The sequence below is a fragment of the Myodes glareolus genome, chromosome 23, assembly GCF_982192425.1.
Source record: "Myodes glareolus chromosome 23, mMyoGla1.1, whole genome shotgun sequence".
Classification (NCBI taxonomy): Eukaryota; Metazoa; Chordata; class Mammalia; order Rodentia; family Cricetidae; genus Myodes; species Myodes glareolus.
In genome coordinates, this window is record NC_142048.1 from 3811743 (window position 1) to 3831167 (window position 19425).

Sequence of the window (19425 nt, forward strand, 5' to 3'; positions counted from 1 at the left end):
TGGTCAGCTGACTCCTGGGTGGCTCCGCCCCTCAGGTCCTGAGGGTTTCGCAACTTGGAGAAACGTTCTTCAGCAGATCCCAAAGCGAGGCTCTGAGGCGTGAAGCTGTGGCCACGAGGCCACGTAGTGGGACCTTCGGGCTGGGCGCTCACCTTGAAACAAAAGCAACTCCCCAAGTTTCCATCTTTAAGAAAAAATTTTTTTTAACCTGCTGGGCTCGAACCCACTGCTCCGTGCATGCCCGGTCAATGTGCAGCCAGCATTGCTAGGCATGGAACCGTGCACCTCACGCATGGCCCTCTGCCACGGAGATCCCTCCGCAACCCAACTGTAGAGGTTTTTTAAGCTGTCTGCTCACCCATCATCCCAGCACCGGAGAAGAAAACAAAGGATCAGGAACTTAGGTCATCCTCGACTACATAGAGAGTTGCAGGCAGGCAAGCCTGGGCTGCATGAGACCTTGTCTCAAAACAAAACAAAAAAGGCTTTTTAGTATATTCGTTACCACCACCTAACCCTAAAGTATTCCCCCCAAATCCCCATCCCTATCAGCAGGCTCTCCAGCACCTGGCACCCCTCTAGTCTGGGGATTTGACTGCACTGAGCATTTTCTGTGGGCGGGGCCTTTGGATCTGCGGGCTGTCACTCAGTTTCACGCTTTTCAAACTCCACCCACCTCGGAGCACTGTCAGGTGTGCCTTCTTTTTTACGACTGAGTAGTATTCTAGCGCTGTGACTGACCCCCTGAGAGCCACTGCCGTCTTTCTTATAGCTAGCAATCCTGAGGTAGCTGCAATGAATGTTTCAGAGCAAGGAATGCCCTTTTTTGGACATATGTTTTCTCTCCTCTTGGACGTATACTATACCTGCGAGACAGGACTTCCCAGGGCCATATGACAGCTGTTTCCAGGGCTAATTGCACAAAGCACCTGCCCACCAAGCAAATGTCAACAGTGACTAAGTCCGCGGGGTAGGTGCCCGTGACAGGCAGGCTGGAGTTTGACTGAAAACTCATGTGCAAATTCTACCCAATCACAAGCACTGGATAGTTAGGCAAGTTAGGGAGTGGGGCAGCTCCATGGGGGGGGGGGCTCCGTGTCTTTTAGGGGCAACTCTACTGCCATGTGGCGAGGCAGCAGACCAGACTTCAGGCCAGGCAGCAGGGTCAGGTGTTCAACATCAGCCCGAGATATGTGAGACGCTGTCTCAAAAACCTAAACATAAAGACATAAATGCCTTCGAAAACTGTAGCTGAGAGACTTTGTAAATATTTTTATCGGGGCCGCAGAGAGAACCTTGTGGGTAAGAGCCCTGGCTAGCCTCACAGAGGACCCAGGTCCCAGTACCCTCGTGGTGGCTCACAACTGTCTGTAACTCCAGTTCCAGGGGGTCCTATGGCCTCTTCTGGTGGGTCCCAGGCATCTGTGTGGTGCACAGATAAACACGCAGGCAAACACCACACACATTAAATAAAAATGAAGACAATCTTTAAAATTTGTTCTTATTCGTAGACTATGCTTGTGTGCTTGTTAAACGAACAAGACTTTCTCTTTGCAAATGCGTCTTTATCTTCCAACACCTAGCTCTGCCTCAGGGCTTCAGGCTCTCTTGGGCATAGGAGAGCGGTGTTACTCCCTCTTCACTGCAGGCCATGGGGACATTCAGTGGTTTTTTCTGATATGGTTTCCGGGGCCCTTGTGGCCTATTTCTTCCTGCTCCCTGCCCCCAAATGTGTAATGTTTCTGAAAGTGGAACACCCCTGGGCTCTTAGCTCCCCTGGGCCTCCATGGGCAGCTGGGAGGAGCCAGAAAGGGGAGAAGGAGGGAGACACATGTAGGTGCCTCATACTGTGACCCTAATAAGAGAAGAACCAGCACTCTGGTATGCCTCGGCTCCCCTACTTCTAACACCCTCCATGGCTCCCTATTCCTTCCCAACCAGGCAAGCCCCTCAGCCTGTCGCTTGAAGGGCTGTGACAAGGGCCAAGGATGGGTATGCCACATCAAGCATTCACCATTGGCATCTAACTACTGCTCACCCAACCTGGTCTTTATATGCAGCTCTTTGGGGAAACAGAGGCAGGTGTGTGTGCATGTGCATGTGTGTGTGTGAACGCAACACTTGCAGAGATGGGAAGGACCAAAAGAGACAAGTCTGTCCCCAGTGGGGCTCCTTGAATCCATCTATTTGCTTCCAGCTGGGGCCTCTGGACTCAGTTTCTCCATCTATATGTGGAGCAAGCCATGGCGGCCTTTCTGAGACCAAGGGCTGTACAGAGAACACCAGAAGAGTAACAACTAGGTTACAATCTTCCATGAACTTCCTTCCCTGTCAGGCTGGCCTAGAACTCATGGCAATCCTCCTGCCTCAGCTTCCCAAGTGTGACACTGCACAGACCCTTCCCTGCCTCTCTGTTCCATCTCTCTGACTCTGCCCCTCCCCCAGGCTCCCTGCACCCCTCCCATTCAGTGCCATTGGAGTCAGTCTGCATGGGATCACAGGGTCCCAGTGTCCCATGCCAGGGCCAAGACACAGCCTCATTGTCCCTGAGGCACTGACCTCATAGCCTTCAGGAAGCTTGACCCTGGGCCAGGCCAGGCCAGCTGGGCAGTGACATGACTCCTCCCCCAAGGGGCCCCTCCCAAAGCACCATGAGCTCATACACATGGGCCTCATTTTCCCCAAAAGATTATCATCTGTCTGCCTTATCTAAGACCTGGAAATCGGGAAACTTTTAATTCAAGACAGGGTTTCTCTGTGTAGTCCTGACTATCCTGGAACTCACTCTGTAGATCAGGCTGTTCTCAAACTCACAGAGATCCACCTACCTCTGCCTCATGAGTGCTGGAGTTAAAGGCATGTGCCATGTGCCTGGCTCTAGAAACATCTTTAGAGAAAAATCATACCACTTAAAATTCTTTCTTTTGAGACGGTCTATGTAGTAAGGCTACCCACAAATACATGGCCACCCCCATGTCACAGCTTCTCAGACACTAGGAAAAGGACTTTAAAATGTAACCTGCTGCTGGGGTTCAGTCTCTAGGCCTCTGCTCAGCGTGCAGGAAGCCCTGGGCTCCATGCCCAGCACCCCATAACCAAGTGTGGCTGTGACACCTGTCACCCCAGCACTGGGGAGTTGGAAGCAGGAGGATCTGGGGTACAAGGTTGGCCTCGGGTACATAGTAAGCTTAAGTCCATCCTGAGCTACATGAGACCCTGTCTAAAAAAAAAAAAAGAACGCCAGACTAACCTATCTTGCTTGGTGTGGGTTGTAATGTGGGGGTTGGGGGTTGGGGTGACTGACTTCCTGGCTTTCACTTCCACTTTGACTGGTGGGGGAGACAGTGAGTTTTCTTTCTTTTCTTTTCTCCCCTCTTTTCATTTTCTTTCCCTTCTCAGTGTCAGTGTGTTCTGGGATGGGGACAGCGTGGCTGGGCCTCGTAAGCGGTGCAAAAGTGCCTGGGTACTCACGGCTCCTCCTCGTGGACCTGTTGGGGTTGCCAGGGACCAGCCAGCACATCTTAATCTTCCTCCTGTTTTTCCAGCTGGGCGGTGAGTGCTTCCCTCACATCTCCTGGGTAGAGAGGGGTCCGTGTGGGCTGCAGGCTCTAGGTCTCAGGTCCCGGGTGAGTGCCACATCTCTGCGGTCTCTGGCCATGATTACAGGGGTCTCATTGGTTTGCTTCTTCTCCTCTGCTGAGGGGCCTGGCCCATTCCCATTTCCTATCTTTTTAAGTTGAAGAAGCCCAAGGAAGGCACATGAAAGGTCACGTGTTCTGCTCACAGCTCACAGCACACAGAGAATCTGCATAGGCAGGTTCACGGACACCTCTTGGGCCAGGCTGGGATCCATCTTTGTCACGGCTGCTGTGGGACTCTGGGCCAATTCTATGCCTCTCTGTGCCTCTGCCGTCCTCTGCAGACCAGGAATCTGTAGTTTGTTGGCCCTCCGTCTTAGTTTGTTGGACAGAACTTCACAGCAGCAGGGTTGATGGCCTTCAGGGCACACCATGAGCTGAGACTCATAGCAAGAGACAGGAACCCAGATTTCTAGAGAAGGTCACCATCGCAGAGATATCTGATTGGTGGTGGCAGAGAGGAGATAGCGAGGCCAGGAAAGATGTCACCAGAGAGAACAGAAAGGATGAGGGGCGTCCCTGTCACCTCAGAATCCAGAAGGCTCCCAGAGTTGGGCTCACCCTTACCTGTGGTGTCCTGCACTCTCACACAGGGCAGACATTGGTGCCCCAAGTAGCACCAGTGTCTCTGCTCACGGGACACCAGCATCTCCTGGTAGCCCTGCCGGCAGCCAAGTACACTCATCGGGGACCCCCAGCCTCCCCTGCCGAAAAGTACTCACTCTGCTCTGTGCCTATTGCTGTGCCCTCTGGACCACATGGATGGGAGAGAACTTAGAATTTTGAGTAGTGAGGGAAGAGGGCTGAGGCTAGGACAGACAGATGGCCTGGAGGATGCGTGGATGGGTGGGGAAGAAAGGGGTAGGGGTGAAGGGGGGTGATGCTGGGGGGGTCGGCGAGTGAGCAGTCTAGGGTTGCATGTGTTGATGGCAAACAGACATGCAGACCCTTCCCGGGCTCACACGTCCCACTGGGCTGTGACACTACTGTCAATTTCTCTTCCTTTCAGTCTCCTGCAGAGACCGCTGCTTTGAGAGACCACCGCCTTACCCAGATGGAGACTCAGGTCTGGCACAGCCCCTCCCAAGCTGAGAGCCATAGCAGGCTCTGCCCCCATCCTGCTGTCCAGGCCGTTCCCCGGGAAGGTGGGGAGCTGCCGGTGCCCATGCTGAAAAATCTAATCTACCTGAATGAGGGTTAGTCAATACAGCACGTGCAAAGTCCCGAGGTGGAGTTGACTCAACACCTGTGATGTCCAGAAACTTCCAGCAGGGTGGAGAAGGGCAAGCAAGAGGGGTCCAGAAAACCTCAGGACACTTCTGCTAGCAGAGTCCACCTCTCACACTCCCACCATCTCTCCCAGGCTCCTTGTCCGGACCCAGGAACTTGAGCTGTTACAGGGTTTCCGGGGCAGAGTATGAATGCTCCTGGCAGTATGACGGCGCTGAGAACAATGTCACTCACTTCCTGAGGTGCTGGTGAGGACTCATCCCCACAGCCTAACTTGTTCCCCAAATCCACTATAGCTAAGATCTGTGTGTGAGCTCATGATTAACGTGATCCCTGCCAATCTTTCTCATGTGACAGCAGCAGCGTGTCACTACAAGGAGTGGAAAGAACATACAACATGTTCTTTCGTCTTTATTTTTTCTTTTGGTCTTTCGAGACAGGGTATTTCTGTGTAGCCCTGGCTGTCCTGGGACTCGCTCTGTAGACCAGGCTGGCCTCGAACTCACAGAGCTCCGCCTGCCTCTGCCTCCCCAGTGCTGGGATTAAACGTTGCCCAATTTATTTTCTAGTCTTCACTCTCAAGCTCACCTTTATGCTGCCCCCCTGACTCATCACTGACCCTCCTTCTGCAGCTTTGGCGGTGGGCGCTGCTGCTACTTCCCTGCAGGCATGTCCAGGACTGTGCAGTTTTCAGAGCAGGCTGGCGTCCCTGTGCTTTCTAACGTCACATTTTGGGTGGAGTCTCGACTCAACAACTGGACCATGAAGTCTCTGGAGATATCGCTGTGCCTGTCCCACTGGAGTGAGCTCTCTGTCTTACCTGTCACTCTGTCACCCCAGGTGTAGGCCATTGCCCTGCGACAAGACAGTCTGTCTGCTTGGGAATAGCCTATCACAGGACTCCTCGGTTTTTTCTGGTGTGGCCTGAGCCTCTGCTCGCCACAGTCCTGCAAGCCCCTCCTCGGAGGTGTGTGCTTTCATGACTCAGCGCTCTGGGTGTGCGTGTGTGAGGATGTGGTTGTGAGCGGCTTCAGGGACACGGATGTGGGTGGGCTAGAGAGGGTGGGCTAGAGAGGGGGCTGCGCATCCTTCCACTGAGACTGGCAGAGTGAACTCCCAGACTCAGGAAATTAACCAGGGCAGCAAAAAGTTCACTTGTCTGTGGGAACATACCCCAACAAGATGTTTGTTTTGGGGGGTGGATAAGGCTGAGGATGGGACTAGGGTTTTCTGTATACTCTACCTGGAGCCACACCCACAGTCCCTCACTGGGGGATTCTAGGCAGGGGTTCCACTTCTTACCATGCCCCCAGCATTTTGTTCTTTAAGTTTTATTTACTTTCATTTTACGTGCATGGAAGAGGACGCTAGATACCCTGGAGCTGGAGTCACAGTTTTGAGCTGCCTTGTGGGTCCTCTCAGGTGCTTGGAACCCCTGAGTCATCTCTCCAGCCCTTTAATATAGTCAACTTTTCAGCCATGTGGTGGTGGCACATGCCTTTTATCCCAGCACTTAAGAGGCAGAGGCAGGTGAATCCTTGTGAGTTCGAGGTCAGCCTGGTCTACAGGGTGAGTTCCAGGACAGCCAGGATTGTTAGACAGAGAAATCCTGTCTTGAAAATACAAACAATCTATTTTTTAAAATCATTGGATTGGGGACATAAGTCAGCATGTGGTCATGATTAGCATACATGGAGCCCTAAGATTTTACCACATGTACCAGTCGTGGGGGTGCACGCTTGTCATGCCTGCTCTTGGGAGGCCAGCCTCAGCTACAAGAGACCCTGGACTGAAAAAAAAAAAAAAGCTGAGCCAAAACACCTATGCCACCCACAAACCTGGGTACAGAATGCCAGCCTTAGCTGGGTCTGCAGGGGTCTCTCATCTCATCAGAGTGACCCGCGGGTGGTACTGGGGACAGAATGCCAGCCTTAGCTGGGTCTGCAGGGGTCTCTCATCTCATCAGAGTGACCCGCGGGTGGTACTGGGGACAGAATGCCAGCCTTAGCTGGGTCTGCAGGGGTCTCTCATCTCATCAGAGTGACCCGCGGGTGGTACTGGGGACAGAATGCTGGCCTTAGCTGGGCCTGGAAATTTGCACTCAAGTCACAGACACGACCCCCTCCCCCCAGTCAAGTTCAACCATCCCCTGGGAAACGTCAAAGTGTCGCGTTCAGATAGGCAGTTACGCCTGGATTGGAATGTTTCTGATGAAGTCCCGGCTGAGGTGCAGTTCAGGCACCGGACCCCCACAACAAATTGGACATTGGTGAGTTTGTTTCCCAGGTCAAAAGTCACCTTAGCACCAATAATGTCGCCCAGTTGGTGTCTTCATCCTCAGAGCTGGGGGTTCTGCCTTCCTCTTGCTCCTCAGTCCTCAGATCTGATGGTGACCTCCCTGCTTGAGCCCCACCCCCACCTAGTGGCACCCTTTACCCTCCCCGAGGATCCTGTTGGCATCATGCTTCTTTGAGAAGCTCGGGCTGCCTTTTGCTGTGGGGTCCCTGCAGTCCAGCCTCTGGCTCGCCCTGCCTGAGGGCAAGCCCTTTCAGCCCCTCCCGGGTTCACAGAACAGTGTGACCACCTCTTGTTTCCTCAGAATCATTTTCTCCTTTGCTCCCTCCCTCTCTCCCTCCCCAGCTCACTTCTCAGCCACTGCAGCCCCATGCCTCCCCCACTTCTATGATCCTACCCAGGCCTCAGTTTCCCCTCATGCAAACAGGAAATGGGTCAGGAGAGCTGGGCAGTTCCACCTTTCACCTCAGTACTTGGGGAGGTGCTGGAGGGAGGGCTCTCAGGCTGCACAGTGAGCTCCAGGCTCCCAGAGCAAAACAGAAAAGCTACAAGCACTCACTTCTGGGCCGTGAAGTTTAAACCAACCACACACCCAGTCTCTGTCTCTTTTAGGGTGACTGCGGACCCCAGAATGACTCTGGCTTAGGTATGATTGCGGGCATTCAGGGCAGCAGTTCTGATGAGCATGAATGAGTCCCGTAGTGCATGCAGGGCTGTGGCCTGTCCTGAGACTCAGCGTGGGTTTATTCCTATCCTGCAATCCCAGAGTGAGGTGGAAAAGAACTTGAGTCATGGTGGAGGGATGGGGCGGGGCTCCAGCGAAGGGGCAGAAGTGGCTAAAGAGACCCACAGACAATCAGAGCACACAGTGCCCCAGCGTGTTGACACCGTGATTCATGCCCTGCCTCTACCCAGAGTCCTGTCTTTGCCCTTTGGAGAATGCAGCCCAGGAGTTCCAGATCCGGCGGCGTAGATGGCGGGTCTCCTCGGGGGCCCCTGGGGGTCCCTGGAGTAATTGGAGCAACTCCGTGTGTGTTCCGCCAGGTGAGGGGGCCCTGGGTTACAAGCACTAGGAAAGGGTCCACAGAGCTTGTGTGACGGTCATGTTAATCATCCCAACACGCTGAGGCAGGAGGACTATGGTTTTGAGGTCAACCTGGGCATCATCGCCAGACCCTCTCTTAAAAGTAATAAAGGATGTGCCAGTAAGTTCCAGACATCAGGCTGAGGGGATTAGAAGTAAGGCCACAGGAGAAGCCTGCTCAGGCCTCCTGAACAGTGCCCTATCTCAGGGCTCTTTCTCACTCTGTGCGGTCTCTAGCTGCAGGCAGCAGGCCTGTGATGGAGGTGTGGTGTGGGCACAGCACACTTGTGCTCAGAGGGAAAGGGGGGGGGGTGGGAGCGGCTCCAACCACTGGCCGTTGTCTTTCCTAGTTTTCTGCATACAGGGCTGTCTCAGCCACTCAGTTCTTCCAGTTTCTGAAACTTCTCCTCTCTCCTTACAGAACCCTTACCCCAGCCTGAGGTCAAGTTCCTGGTGGAGCCGCTGGACCAAGGTGGAAGACGACGTCTGACCATGCAAAATCAGGTGACCCGGCCAGCCTGGGCTGTGGTTGGCCTGGGCAGGGGCAGAAGGTGGGAGTGAAGGAGAAAGAGACACAGAGAAATGTGGGAGTGGCAGACGCCATAGGTGGTGGGTCAACTCTGAAGGTTGGCAGGGTGTGGTGGCCAGCACCTGTCACTCCAGCACAGGAGAGGGGGTGGCAGACGCCATTGGTGGTGGGTCAGCTCTGAAGGTTGGCAGGGTGTGGTGGCCAGCACCTGTCACTCCAGCACAGGAGAGGGGGTCCCAGGAGGTCATCCTCAGCCAGCCTGTGTGTGTGAGCAGGGGAGGGCAGTGTCCTGGGTCCTCATGTCCATCTCCTGCTCTGCAGTCACCACAGCCTGCTGTCCCTGAGGGCTGCCTGAGAGTCAAGCGCGGTGCCCACGTGACGTACTTGGTGGATGTGAACATGCTGTCCTGTGCGTGCCAGCATCAGCCCTCAAAGACTGTGTCCCTGGGCAAGACGCTGAGCCTTTCTGGGGCTGCCTACGAGCTGACCGTGGTCACCAAGACTCGCTTCGGCCGCAGCTCCAACCAGAAGTGGCACATTCCTGCCCAAGACCTTGCAGGTGCTCAGGGCCCAGGGGCGGGAACATGAGGGCTGTGGGTTCCATCCTGCGCACCAAGGATGTGTGGGCCTTGGTTCATTTTTCACGCACAAAAGAATGAGATCAAGATGTTGTCCAAGTGAAAGGTGCATCAAAAATTTGGTCGTTGAGATGTATATAGGACTTTAATCCACTCAAAGGGGTGGCAGAGCCTCCAGCTCCAGCCTCGGGGATCTGACGCCCTCCTCTGGCCTCTGTGGAAGTGCACTCACATGTCAGACAAGTTTTTAAAATTCTAATTGGCAAGCTCTGCCTTAGACCAGCTGCATACACTTAGACCATCAGTGGGATGATGGAGTGTTACCGTGAGCTTTTTGAGGCTAGCCTGGTTCCTCCCGCAGCCTCTCCAGGACTGAGATGATGGATTGTGCTGCATGTGTGTATATCTTACTGAGAAAGTTCACTGTCTCGTGTGTACACACATGCTAGGGTGGCAGAGGCCAACCTTCCATGGGTTCCAGGGATCTAACTCAGTTTGCCAGACATGGCAGCAATTGCCTTTACCTACTTTGCCATCTTGCCAGCCCCTAAGATATATTTATCTACTAAAAGGGAGATCAGTTGGGCACACTGGCTGGAACTGTCACTCCAGCACTCGGGAGGCAGAGGCAGGTGGATCTCTATGAGTTCGAGGTCAGCCTGGTCTAAAGAGAAACAGGACAGCCAGGGCTACACAGAGAAATCCTCCCTCAAAAATCAACCAAACAAAAAGTATCAGCCAGGCCTACAGTTGATGCTCAATAAGTGCCAGTTGATCTCCTCAGAGGTGGAGGCTGAGTGTGGGTCTGTGATTGTCACTGACATGCTGGTGACACTTGGGGGTTCCTTCCAGAGATGAGAACGCTGAATGTCAGTGTGGAAGGCAACATAACATCCATGCACTGGGTAGCCCAGACTCCAGACACCACCTACTGCGTGGAGCGGCAGGCATGGGGCCAGGACGGGAACCACACCCACTGTACCCTGATTGCACCACCAGAAGACGGGGATGCCGCCAGGGTGGGTATGTCACTCTCAGATAAATAGCCTCCATGATAACACCTGGCATGGCTATCTCCAACCTCCAGGGTCTGTGCAGACAGGGCATCTGAAGCCCAGAGAGGTCCCTCACTTACCCTGAGTGACACAGGCCGGAATCCTGAGGCCTGGCATCTCCAAGCCTTGGCTGGGTTCCCAGACTCCTCCCTGGGCAGGTCACACCCTGGGCATAATGAGTCTCACATAAGGTGGTGATTTAAACACTGTCCTGCCAGGGAAGGTGGCAATTCACAGTTGCTTGTTGTGAGTTAAAGAAGTCTGGAGACGAAGCCAGATGGTCCTGGCAGTGTCTGATTTGGGGCTGGAGCCCTGGGGGAAGAGGGGGCGTACTTTCGGGGCTCTCAGAGAGGGGCTAAGGCTGCAGAGCTGAACTCCTACCCACGGTGTAGAGACTGGAGTAGTGGGATGAAGGATCCAGGAGAAAGGCATAAGGGATTTGAGGTACAGCACAGCCAGCACAGAGGTAAGAGCAGAGCTGACTCTGGCCTCGCTCCGCTGGTCCTTCCAGTGACCCACAGCTGGAGCTCAGAGCCTGCCCTGGGCCAGGGGGAATGTTACCGCCTCACTGTCTTCGGCTCCAAGAACCCAGAGAACCCAGTGTTGTGGTCCACGATCCTGTCCAGTTACTTCTTTGCGGGTAACGGTAAGTAGCTCTGACCTGTGCTTTGTGTCCTTGGTGACCTTGGAGTGTCAGGTGACCTGTGGTCAGGTCAAGGGCTGTTGGCAGACTCACGAATGTGGGCGGAGCCAGGCTGTGGGCAGTATCAGGTCTGTAGGCGGGGCCAGGCTGTGGGCAGTATCAGGGCTGTGGGCGGAGCCAGGCTGTGGGCAGAATCAGGTCTGTAGGCGGGGCCAGGCTTTGGGCCGAAACAGGGCTGTGAGCAGGGACAGGGTTGTGGGCGTTGCCCAGAATGTGAGCAGGCAAAATGCTAATATTATGGTTGGAGTCACGTCAGTAGGTGTGGCCAAAGCTACATGTAGAACCCATATAGAAAGGAAGGTGGGCGGCGCCATGGCAGTGGGTGGAGCCTGGCAGAGGTGACCGCGGTGGGCGGGGCCTTCCCTTGGGCTGTCCCACAGCTGAAGGTTTTGCACAGCCTCAGCAGCAGGGACCCCGCGCCTCCTGTCGGTGAGGAACCACAGCGGGGACTCGGTGTTCGTGGAGTGGGCGCCGTCGCGGCTGAGCGCCTGTCCGGGGGTCCTGACGCGATACGTCGTGCGCTGCGAGGCTGAGGACGGCGAGTGGGCGTCAGGTGCGGTGGAGCACGTCGGCGGGAACCCGAGGCAGGGCACACCCCCTAGTCCTCACTTGTGAGCTTGTGAGCCTGGGAGGGCCATTCTCACTTAAACCACCGCTTTTAATTTTTTTTACACGTTTTAACTACGTGTTTATTGATTCGTTTACCGTGTATGATAACGTGGTGTCCGCGGAGCACGCATGGGCCAGAGGACAGCTTGCAGGTCGGGTCCTGGGATCGAAGATCTGGCTGCATCTCGTCACCGAGGATTCACCCAGTCTACCTTGCTTTTTGATTTCTTTTTTTTTTTTTTTTTTGAGTCTCACTCTATAGTTCAGGCTGGCCTCAAATTTACAGCAGTCCTGTCTCAGCTTCCCCAGGAACTAGAGGTGGAACCCTTGACTGTTTCTGCTACCTCTTAAAATCTTCGGTTATCGGATGATGATTTTATGTGCACGTGTGTTGCCCGCATTTGTGTCCGTGCACCACGAGCGTGCCTGATGACTGCAGAGGCCGACAGTCGTGAGCTGCCCTGTGGGTGCTGGGAATTGAACTCGGTGGACCCTCAGGACTGCCCCGAGTGTCTCGATCCACGCGTCATGAAAGTAGACCTAACCCACGTTGCCTCCCTCCAGCAGAGTGGCTCGTGCCACCCACGAAGACCGAAGTGACACTCCAGGGACTGCGCATTGGTGTGGTGTACAAAGTCCAGGTGCGAGCCGACACTGCACAGCTCCAAGGCTCCTGGAGCCGCCCCCAGCACTTCAGCTTCGGTGAGTGGGACCGCAGCCAGCTGCTTACCCAGTATGCACTTTGCTGCTCTTCCCGTAATGACCTCCACAGCCCGGCGGTGGCCAAGATCCCCCCCTGCAGCTTTCCATGGGCCTCCGCAAAAACGACTAGTCGGAATTCCTCTTCTCCTTCGGCCTACCTCACCTGCCTGCAATATTTGATCCCCATCCCCTCGTCACACACTTGTCAAACTCCTATTCATCCTTCAAACCCAAGCTGTAAAGTTCCCTCCTCCAGGAAGCTCTCCCTACCTGCCTCTGATCCACAGCGACAGGGTAACTGCCCTCTGCCCTCTTGACTCCTTGGGTTGCTGCACCTGGGTCAAACTGTGTCTCCCTAGTCAGGCGGCTCCTGCAGGGTGGGAAAGAAGGCAGGGTTCACCTCCCTCAACTCAAGTTGTCCCACCCGCCCATAGAGGTGCAGATTTCCCGTTTATCCATCATTTTCGTGTCCCTGGGGAGCTTTGTTAGCGTCCTCCTTCTCGGCGGCCTCGGATACGTTGGCTTGAATAGGTAAGTCTCGCCTTTCTCCTCCCGACCTGAACATTAGGGCAGTGTTGAGCCCAAAGTGCGTATCTGTCCTGGTCTTATAGACAAGGAGACGGGGCAGTGAGGGCCAGGAACCAGAGCCAGGAACCATAACTACGGGGACTCGGTTACACCACACCCTTTACAGCATAACGGGAAAAAAAAGAAAGACTCAGAGGCCCCCTCTGATCTGCCACCCTTTGTTCCCAGGGTGGTCTGGCACTTGTGCCCACCGCTGCCCACACCCTGTGCCAGCACCGCTGTGGAGTTCCCTGAAAGCCAGGGCAAGCAGGTAAATGTTCCTTTTCAGCTTCCGACTGTTGTTTGGTGTGTACTGTGGGCAGTGAAGGTGGTCCAGCACAGCTCACCCAAATCACCTCAGGGCAGGCTGGAAAGCCAGACAGGTAGCGGAGTCTTCCAGAAGCCATATCATAGAAGCAGAACCTAAGTGGCTTCAACCGATGGGGAATTTGAAAAGCAAACTCCGGGCTGTGTGCTTCAGGCATGGCTGGATCCAGGAACACAGGATCCTGTTCCCTGGGAATAGCTCTCCTCCTGAAGGCCTCACCCCTGACTGGTTCAGGGGACTCTCTGGTCTCCTCCACCCCCACCCCCACCCCCGCCCCGTTAGCTGCCGCCCAAGTCTCAGGGCCAGATCTGATTGGTCGACCTGAGTCACAGGCTTAGTGGAGCTCGTGTCTAGAGTGCTCTGGACAGTCCAAAGAGATGCATAGTCACGTGGGCTGAGGAAAGATGGGGACTTCAGAAAACAGGGTGCCGATATCCAGTGACATGGCTCGCCCGACTGTTGGGCTCCACTCCAGTCCTAGCTGCACCCGACTACGTAGCTCAACCAAGGCACTGGTCCGGCCCACACACCCTCACGCTGTCCGGCCCCCTCACTCAGTCATGGCTCCGCCCACAGCCCTGGCTCTGTCCCTCCTTTAAGGCTTGGCAGTGGCGCAGCCCTGAGGACTTCCCGGAGGTGCTGTGCCCGCGAGAGACGCTGGTGGTGGAGGTGGCCCGGGACTCGGGGAACGGGACGGAGTCGCGGCAAGCTGCCCCTGCGCCCGCCCTGCACACCGCGCAGTCTTTGGAGGACGGGAGACCGGTGGCCGGACGCCGGGAGACCAGGAGCCTGGGCCAGCACTGTCCCCGCGGCGGCCTGGCCCACGAGAGACTCCCCCTACTCCTGGGGGGTGTGACCCAGGGAGCCGCCACATTTGGCGATCTTTGGTGTACTCAGAGGACTGATGATCCAGGACACTCCGGTCGTGTGGGTCAAGCGGACTGACGGGGCAAGGCTGGGTCCTATCATTGGTCTCTGCTTCGGGTCCTTCAGATTGAGGGGACCTGGTCCTGCGTCCTGGGCTGGGCCTAACCCCACGAGCACTAGATAGGGAGTCTGGATATTAGAGCGTCATAACCGAGGTGACTGCAGGCTCAGCACCGTGAGAGCAGTGGCAGCAGGGCCTAGACATCTGCGGGAAGCTACACATCCAGACTCAGTTTCCCTGTGGAGTACTGAGCACTTAATAAATGAGCCTTCCCAGTGACTGACAGCTGAAGCTGGCCATCCTGTGCACTTCTGGGGCAGCCTGAGCTACATGAGACCCCGGGTGGAGGACAGTGAGTTGGACATGAATGGGAAGGACAGTGACGGTGAGAGGCCTCGCTGTCCAGACCAGGGGCCGCCGCATCCCTTGGAGCGCCCCGGGTCCACTCCTGTCTGCGCAGCCGCTAGATAAAAACATGCGTCCTTAACTGCTCACGTGACCGCCAGGGGGCAGCCGCGGCGTCCTCAGGGAGTGGGAACCGGGAAACCCGGCCTTTTACAGGAGTAACCGCCCCCGCAGGGTCAGGTCTAGCCGGGGTCCAGCCGCACCGTGGTTCCTGTGAACTCAGCCTCTCCAGTGCTGGGGTGTGTCGAGTTCCTCCAGGCACCCGGAGGCTGAGCTGGTCAGAGGACATGGCCGCGCTTGGGAGACTTTTCCAACACAAATGGAATCAGCCTGGGAGACAGGAGCAGTCAGATCAGACCTGGGGGTGGGGAGTCAGTCACCTGCATCCGGCCCGCATGGTGACCAAAACTTTCCATCCAGCTCCCTGTTTGATAGAAGATACATTGTGTCCTACGGCTAGGCTAACAGGAAGGACAACGGGCCAGGAGAGAGTGTGACTCGGGGTCAGGGGCGGAGTGACAGCCTCACCAGTCCTAAACATATCAGAACGCTGGCTGTGAACACACAGCCTGCATGGCATGAGATGTCTCACAGGATGGTTCAGACAAACACAGATGCAGCCATCAACAAACTGGAACCATGATGGGGGCTGAGAGGGTGCAGGGTGAGGGGTTCCAGAGGAGGCCATGCTGGGGCCATGAGTGTGAGGGCGCCGGGAGCAGCGCATGCACCGGAGCGGAGCAGCGTGTGCACAGGACCTGAGGAGGCCTGCAGCGGTGTGGGGAGGCTAGATAAAGGTCTGTGGCCAGGGGCCCAGGCAGTTCACCGTCCTCAGCCTCCAGAGTGTCGGGTGACCATGTGCGCCCTCCTTCAGCCCTCTTGGTGGTTTCCATCTGTCCGTGGCAGGTGTGGAGCCTGTCAAAAGCAGGAACATGAGCTGCCTCAGTTCCTCCCCAGGCACCTTCCAGCTGTCTGTGTCCAGGAGCCTTCGCCTCTGCCCTCTGGCTGGGATAGGTGGATTGTCACAGGCTCTGGGGAACATGTACCGCAGGCAGTGACCGGACCACAGAGCAGCCCCGGGGTCACCACCTGTGCCAGGCAGCCGGTGCTCTAAAGCTGTTTATGTCACACTGCGTTCACACCCCACACACTTGCTCATTTAAAGTGCACAATTCGTTGACATTTAGCACACATTCACTTGGTGTGCAAACAGCACTTCTGAGTAATTCCAGAACATTCCTTACCAAATGCCAAAGTATCTGTCCCCATGTTTCCCAGCACAGGCTTCACAGCCCCAAGCATCTTCTGTCTCAGGATTAGCCTGTTCTGGGCACTCTGCGCTGGCTGCTGTCAATCACCTACATTGTATGTCTGAGGTTCCAGCACGTGTCAGTTCTTTCTTCTTCGCAGCTGAGTGGTATTCCCTTGAGTGCCTCGAGCACACTTCGCTTCTCTGCCCACTCTCTGATGGGGCCTCCGGCAGCTCTGCCCTCCTGGCCATTGTCGATGCTGCTGCGCAGGCCTGAGGTGACGGGAGCAGACTGCTCTCCCCTCCTTGGTTTCCCTCTCCCCTGTGCTCCCCTTCTCTTCACATTTCTTGCCTTGCTGTAGATGGAAGCCAGGATCTTGTTTCACCCTCTGACCTGGAGCCACGTACCTCACTGGGGTCCCACACTGGGGGATTCTAGGCAGGGACTCTGATGAAAACTGACTCTACCTGACTTTCTTGGTCTCTGAGTCACAGCAGGAGTCTCTTTCTGCCCCCACAGCAGTCATGGCAGGGCATCAGGGAACCTTCAGCCTCTGGGAGTCACTGTCCCCAGCAATGGCAATTGTGACCCAGGCAATGAAACTGAAAACAGGGCATGGGGGAGGAGGGTTTCCATGGAGGCCACTGCTCAGCCCAGCCCTGCTGGCTGCAATCTGCTCTGGCTGCCATCCCCACCCTGGCCTGACCCAGCCCTGGACCCTTCCTGAGAAAGCTGGAGCGGTTTCCCTCCCAGAGGTGCTTTCCGGCTGGACCATGGAGAGCAGGTTATACAGTCAATCAACAAACATCTCAGAAGGAGGGCTCAGGCCAGGGAGCTCTGGTGCCTTCTCCAGCTATGACTGACAGCGCTTCCTGTGATCAGCCCCTGCCTGAGTACCTGGGACATCCACGTGTCTCCTTGCCCCTCCTGAGTCTAATTCCAATGCCTTTCTCACTTACATTCCCCCATGGTACGGAGTCTGAAATCTGTCTGCAGTGGCATCTTCAGGGTTTAAATAGTGCACTCCTGAAGGATATACTGAAGTCGGGGCTTCCGTGTCCCACAGCAGAATCAGGCAATAGGGAGTTGTAAGGGTCAGGAGTGGAAGAGGAATTCCCGGAGGAGGAGGCTTTGGGGCCAAGCAGGATGAGTGGAGGTGAATGAGGACATCTCCATGCAAAGGGTAGGAGTTTGTGCCTGTGTAGGGGAGACCATAGGGCAGGTCCCCCTCCCCCAGCAGCAGCGTGCCCTGCCAGGGTCTTGAGAGCCCAGAGTATTTGATTCCTGTCTCCCCAAGGATGGGGGGACTTCTGTGGATTATGAGCGCTTTGGAGACTTAACAGGTGGGGAAACTGAGGCACAGAGCAGAGCCATTCCTGCTAATGCACCCATCTGCCACTCCCCTGCTCAGCCTGCATGGGGACTCTCATTGGCAGAAACAGCGGCAGCTGGTTTCACAAGTGGCTGCAGGCTGGTATCGGTTTGCGGATGACACACCAGATCACACGGCCTGGGGCGGCCAAGGGAGGTTGGCTCTGCCACAGTGTACTGGAGGAAAGAGGGCCATGGCACTGGGACAGGGAGGGAGGAGCCTGGAACCAAGCATGAGCCCTCATTCCGGGTGCTCAGCTGGGGACTGCCTGCACACTATTGTCCCATATAGTCCAGTCTGACCTGAAGCCCACTGTGTATAGCCCAGGCTGAACCCAAACTCTAGACCCAAACTCCTGCCTCAGCAGAAGCCCCTGCTGGCCAGTCTGGTGAATCCTCAGCTGAGTTCCCTCTTCCCAGATGACAAAATCTAACCCTGGATCCCGCCGGGTGTGTGTGTGTGTGTGTGTGTGTGTGTGTGTGTGTGTGTGTGTTCGCGCGCGCGTGCAGATTTCATTCCGGGGACACAGTGGTTAGAACAGCCTTTGCAGGGGACCAGATCAGCTCCCAGCACCCACGTGGTGGCTCCCAATCATCTGTGACTCCGGATCCGGGGTTGCAGCACCATCTTCTGGCCTATTTGTGCAGTGCATCAAGTGGGCACACAGACTTGTAAACCTTAACGCCCTCAGCCACAGTATATTACTTTGCTTCCTCTTTGCACATTCTTCAAGGCAACCTGTGATGAACAAAAAGTCCTGTTATTTTTTTAAATTATGTATGTTACCATGTGCATGCTTGCACTGGAGGCTGTAGAAGCTGGGGGTGGGGGAAAGGAGGCCAGGTCAGTGTCTGGTGTCTTCCTCTGTGGCCCCAACCTTCCTCCTTCTTCTTTTTTTTTTTTGTTTGTTTGTTTTTTGTTTCGTTGTTGTTGCTTTCGATACAGGGTTTCTCTGTAGCTTTGGAGTCTGTCCTGGAACTAGCTCTTGTAGACCAGGCTGGCCTTGAACTCACAGAGATCCACCTGCCTCTGCCTCCCTAGTGCTGGGATTAAAGGCGTGCACCACCACCGCTGGGCTTGTTTTGTTTTTTAGAGAAAGGGTTTCTCATAGTTTTGGAGCCTGTCCTGAAACTCACTGTGTAGATCAAACTGTCTTCAAACTCACAGAGATCCTCTGCCTCCCGAGCGCTAGGATTAAAGGAGTGCCCGGCGTTTCATGCATTTTTACTAATCTACTTGAGGGGCAGAGGTCAGAGGGCGACTTTCAGACGTTGGTTCTCTCCTTCCACTGTGTGGGGTCTGGGGATGGAACGCTCGTGGTCAGGATTGGCAGCACCTTTTACCTTCTGAGCCACCTCACCAGCCCCGTCTTGGTCCTTGGGACAGTGTCTTTCCCAGTACTGACCCTCCGTTTTTATTGATTGGTTTGTTGTTTTTTTGAGACTGGGTTTCTGTGCAGCCCTGGCTGTCCTGGGACTCCTATGTAGACCAGGCTGGCCTGGAATTCAGATGCTTCTGTGTGTCATCACCACCCGGCTTGCAGCAGCTCTGCAGCGTACACTGGGTGTTTGAACTCAGGTCCCGATGGTTGCCCAGCAGGACTTTGCTCACTACACTGCTCCCTTGCTGTCCTCATTCAAATCTGTACACATAAATCTTTACCTTTTCTTCAGCTTTTTTTTGAGACAGTCTCCCTTTAAATAGCCCAGGCTGGTCTCAAACTCATCATCCTCCGGTCTCTACGGAGTCCTGGGACTATGAACCTGTGCCCTCACACCTGGCCAAAGTCACACTGGGTGCTGGTGCCCCTCCCCACCAGGATAGAACTTCTCCACCTTAGGCAGAATCCCTGAGCTGTGCAGGGGTCTCTCTGCACCCCGGATTCCTATGTGTCAGCCAGTATACCTCTTCCTGTGGTAATCGCTCTGATGGAACCACCAACCACGGGCTGTGGAATTGCTCCCAGGATCCAGTAGGACCAGTCTTGCCACCTCACTCTTCCCCAGAAGCCCTCGGTCCTGTGCCACCCTCTGCTCCTTGTTTGAGACTTTTTGTTGTTATTGAGACAGGGGCCCCCTATGTAGCCCATGCTGGCTTCAAACTCACTAAATAGCCTGGGATGACCTTGAATGTCCACCTCCCAGCTGTTAGG

The 19425-nt window shown here is 55.3% G+C and overlaps 1 protein-coding gene across 6 annotated transcripts; it reads left to right on the forward strand.

Annotated features, from left to right (window-relative positions):
• The first annotated feature begins 3329 nt into the window (after nucleotides 1-3329).
• Il12rb1 (interleukin 12 receptor subunit beta 1) lies at nucleotides 3330-14537 on the forward strand. Of its 6 annotated transcripts, none has more exons than XM_048427196.3 (16): nucleotides 3330-3552; nucleotides 4648-4704; nucleotides 5002-5116; nucleotides 5501-5670; nucleotides 7001-7137; nucleotides 7776-7809; nucleotides 8079-8207; nucleotides 8669-8751; nucleotides 9098-9335; nucleotides 10207-10377; nucleotides 10921-11055; nucleotides 11510-11665; nucleotides 12286-12423; nucleotides 12858-12954; nucleotides 13180-13261; nucleotides 13919-14537. In XM_048427196.3, the coding sequence occupies exons 1-16, from the start codon at nucleotides 3417-3419 to the stop codon at nucleotides 14261-14263; spliced, it is 2223 nt and encodes a 740-aa protein (XP_048283153.3). In that variant the 5' UTR covers nucleotides 3330-3416; the 3' UTR covers nucleotides 14264-14537. The 6 variants fall into 6 exon arrangements, with proteins under 6 accessions (XP_048283153.3, XP_048283154.3, XP_048283155.3 ...); XM_048427197.3 differs by having other exon boundaries at nucleotides 12289-12423; XM_048427198.3 differs by lacking the exon at nucleotides 12858-12954.
• The last annotated feature ends 4888 nt before the right edge of the window (nucleotides 14538-19425 follow it).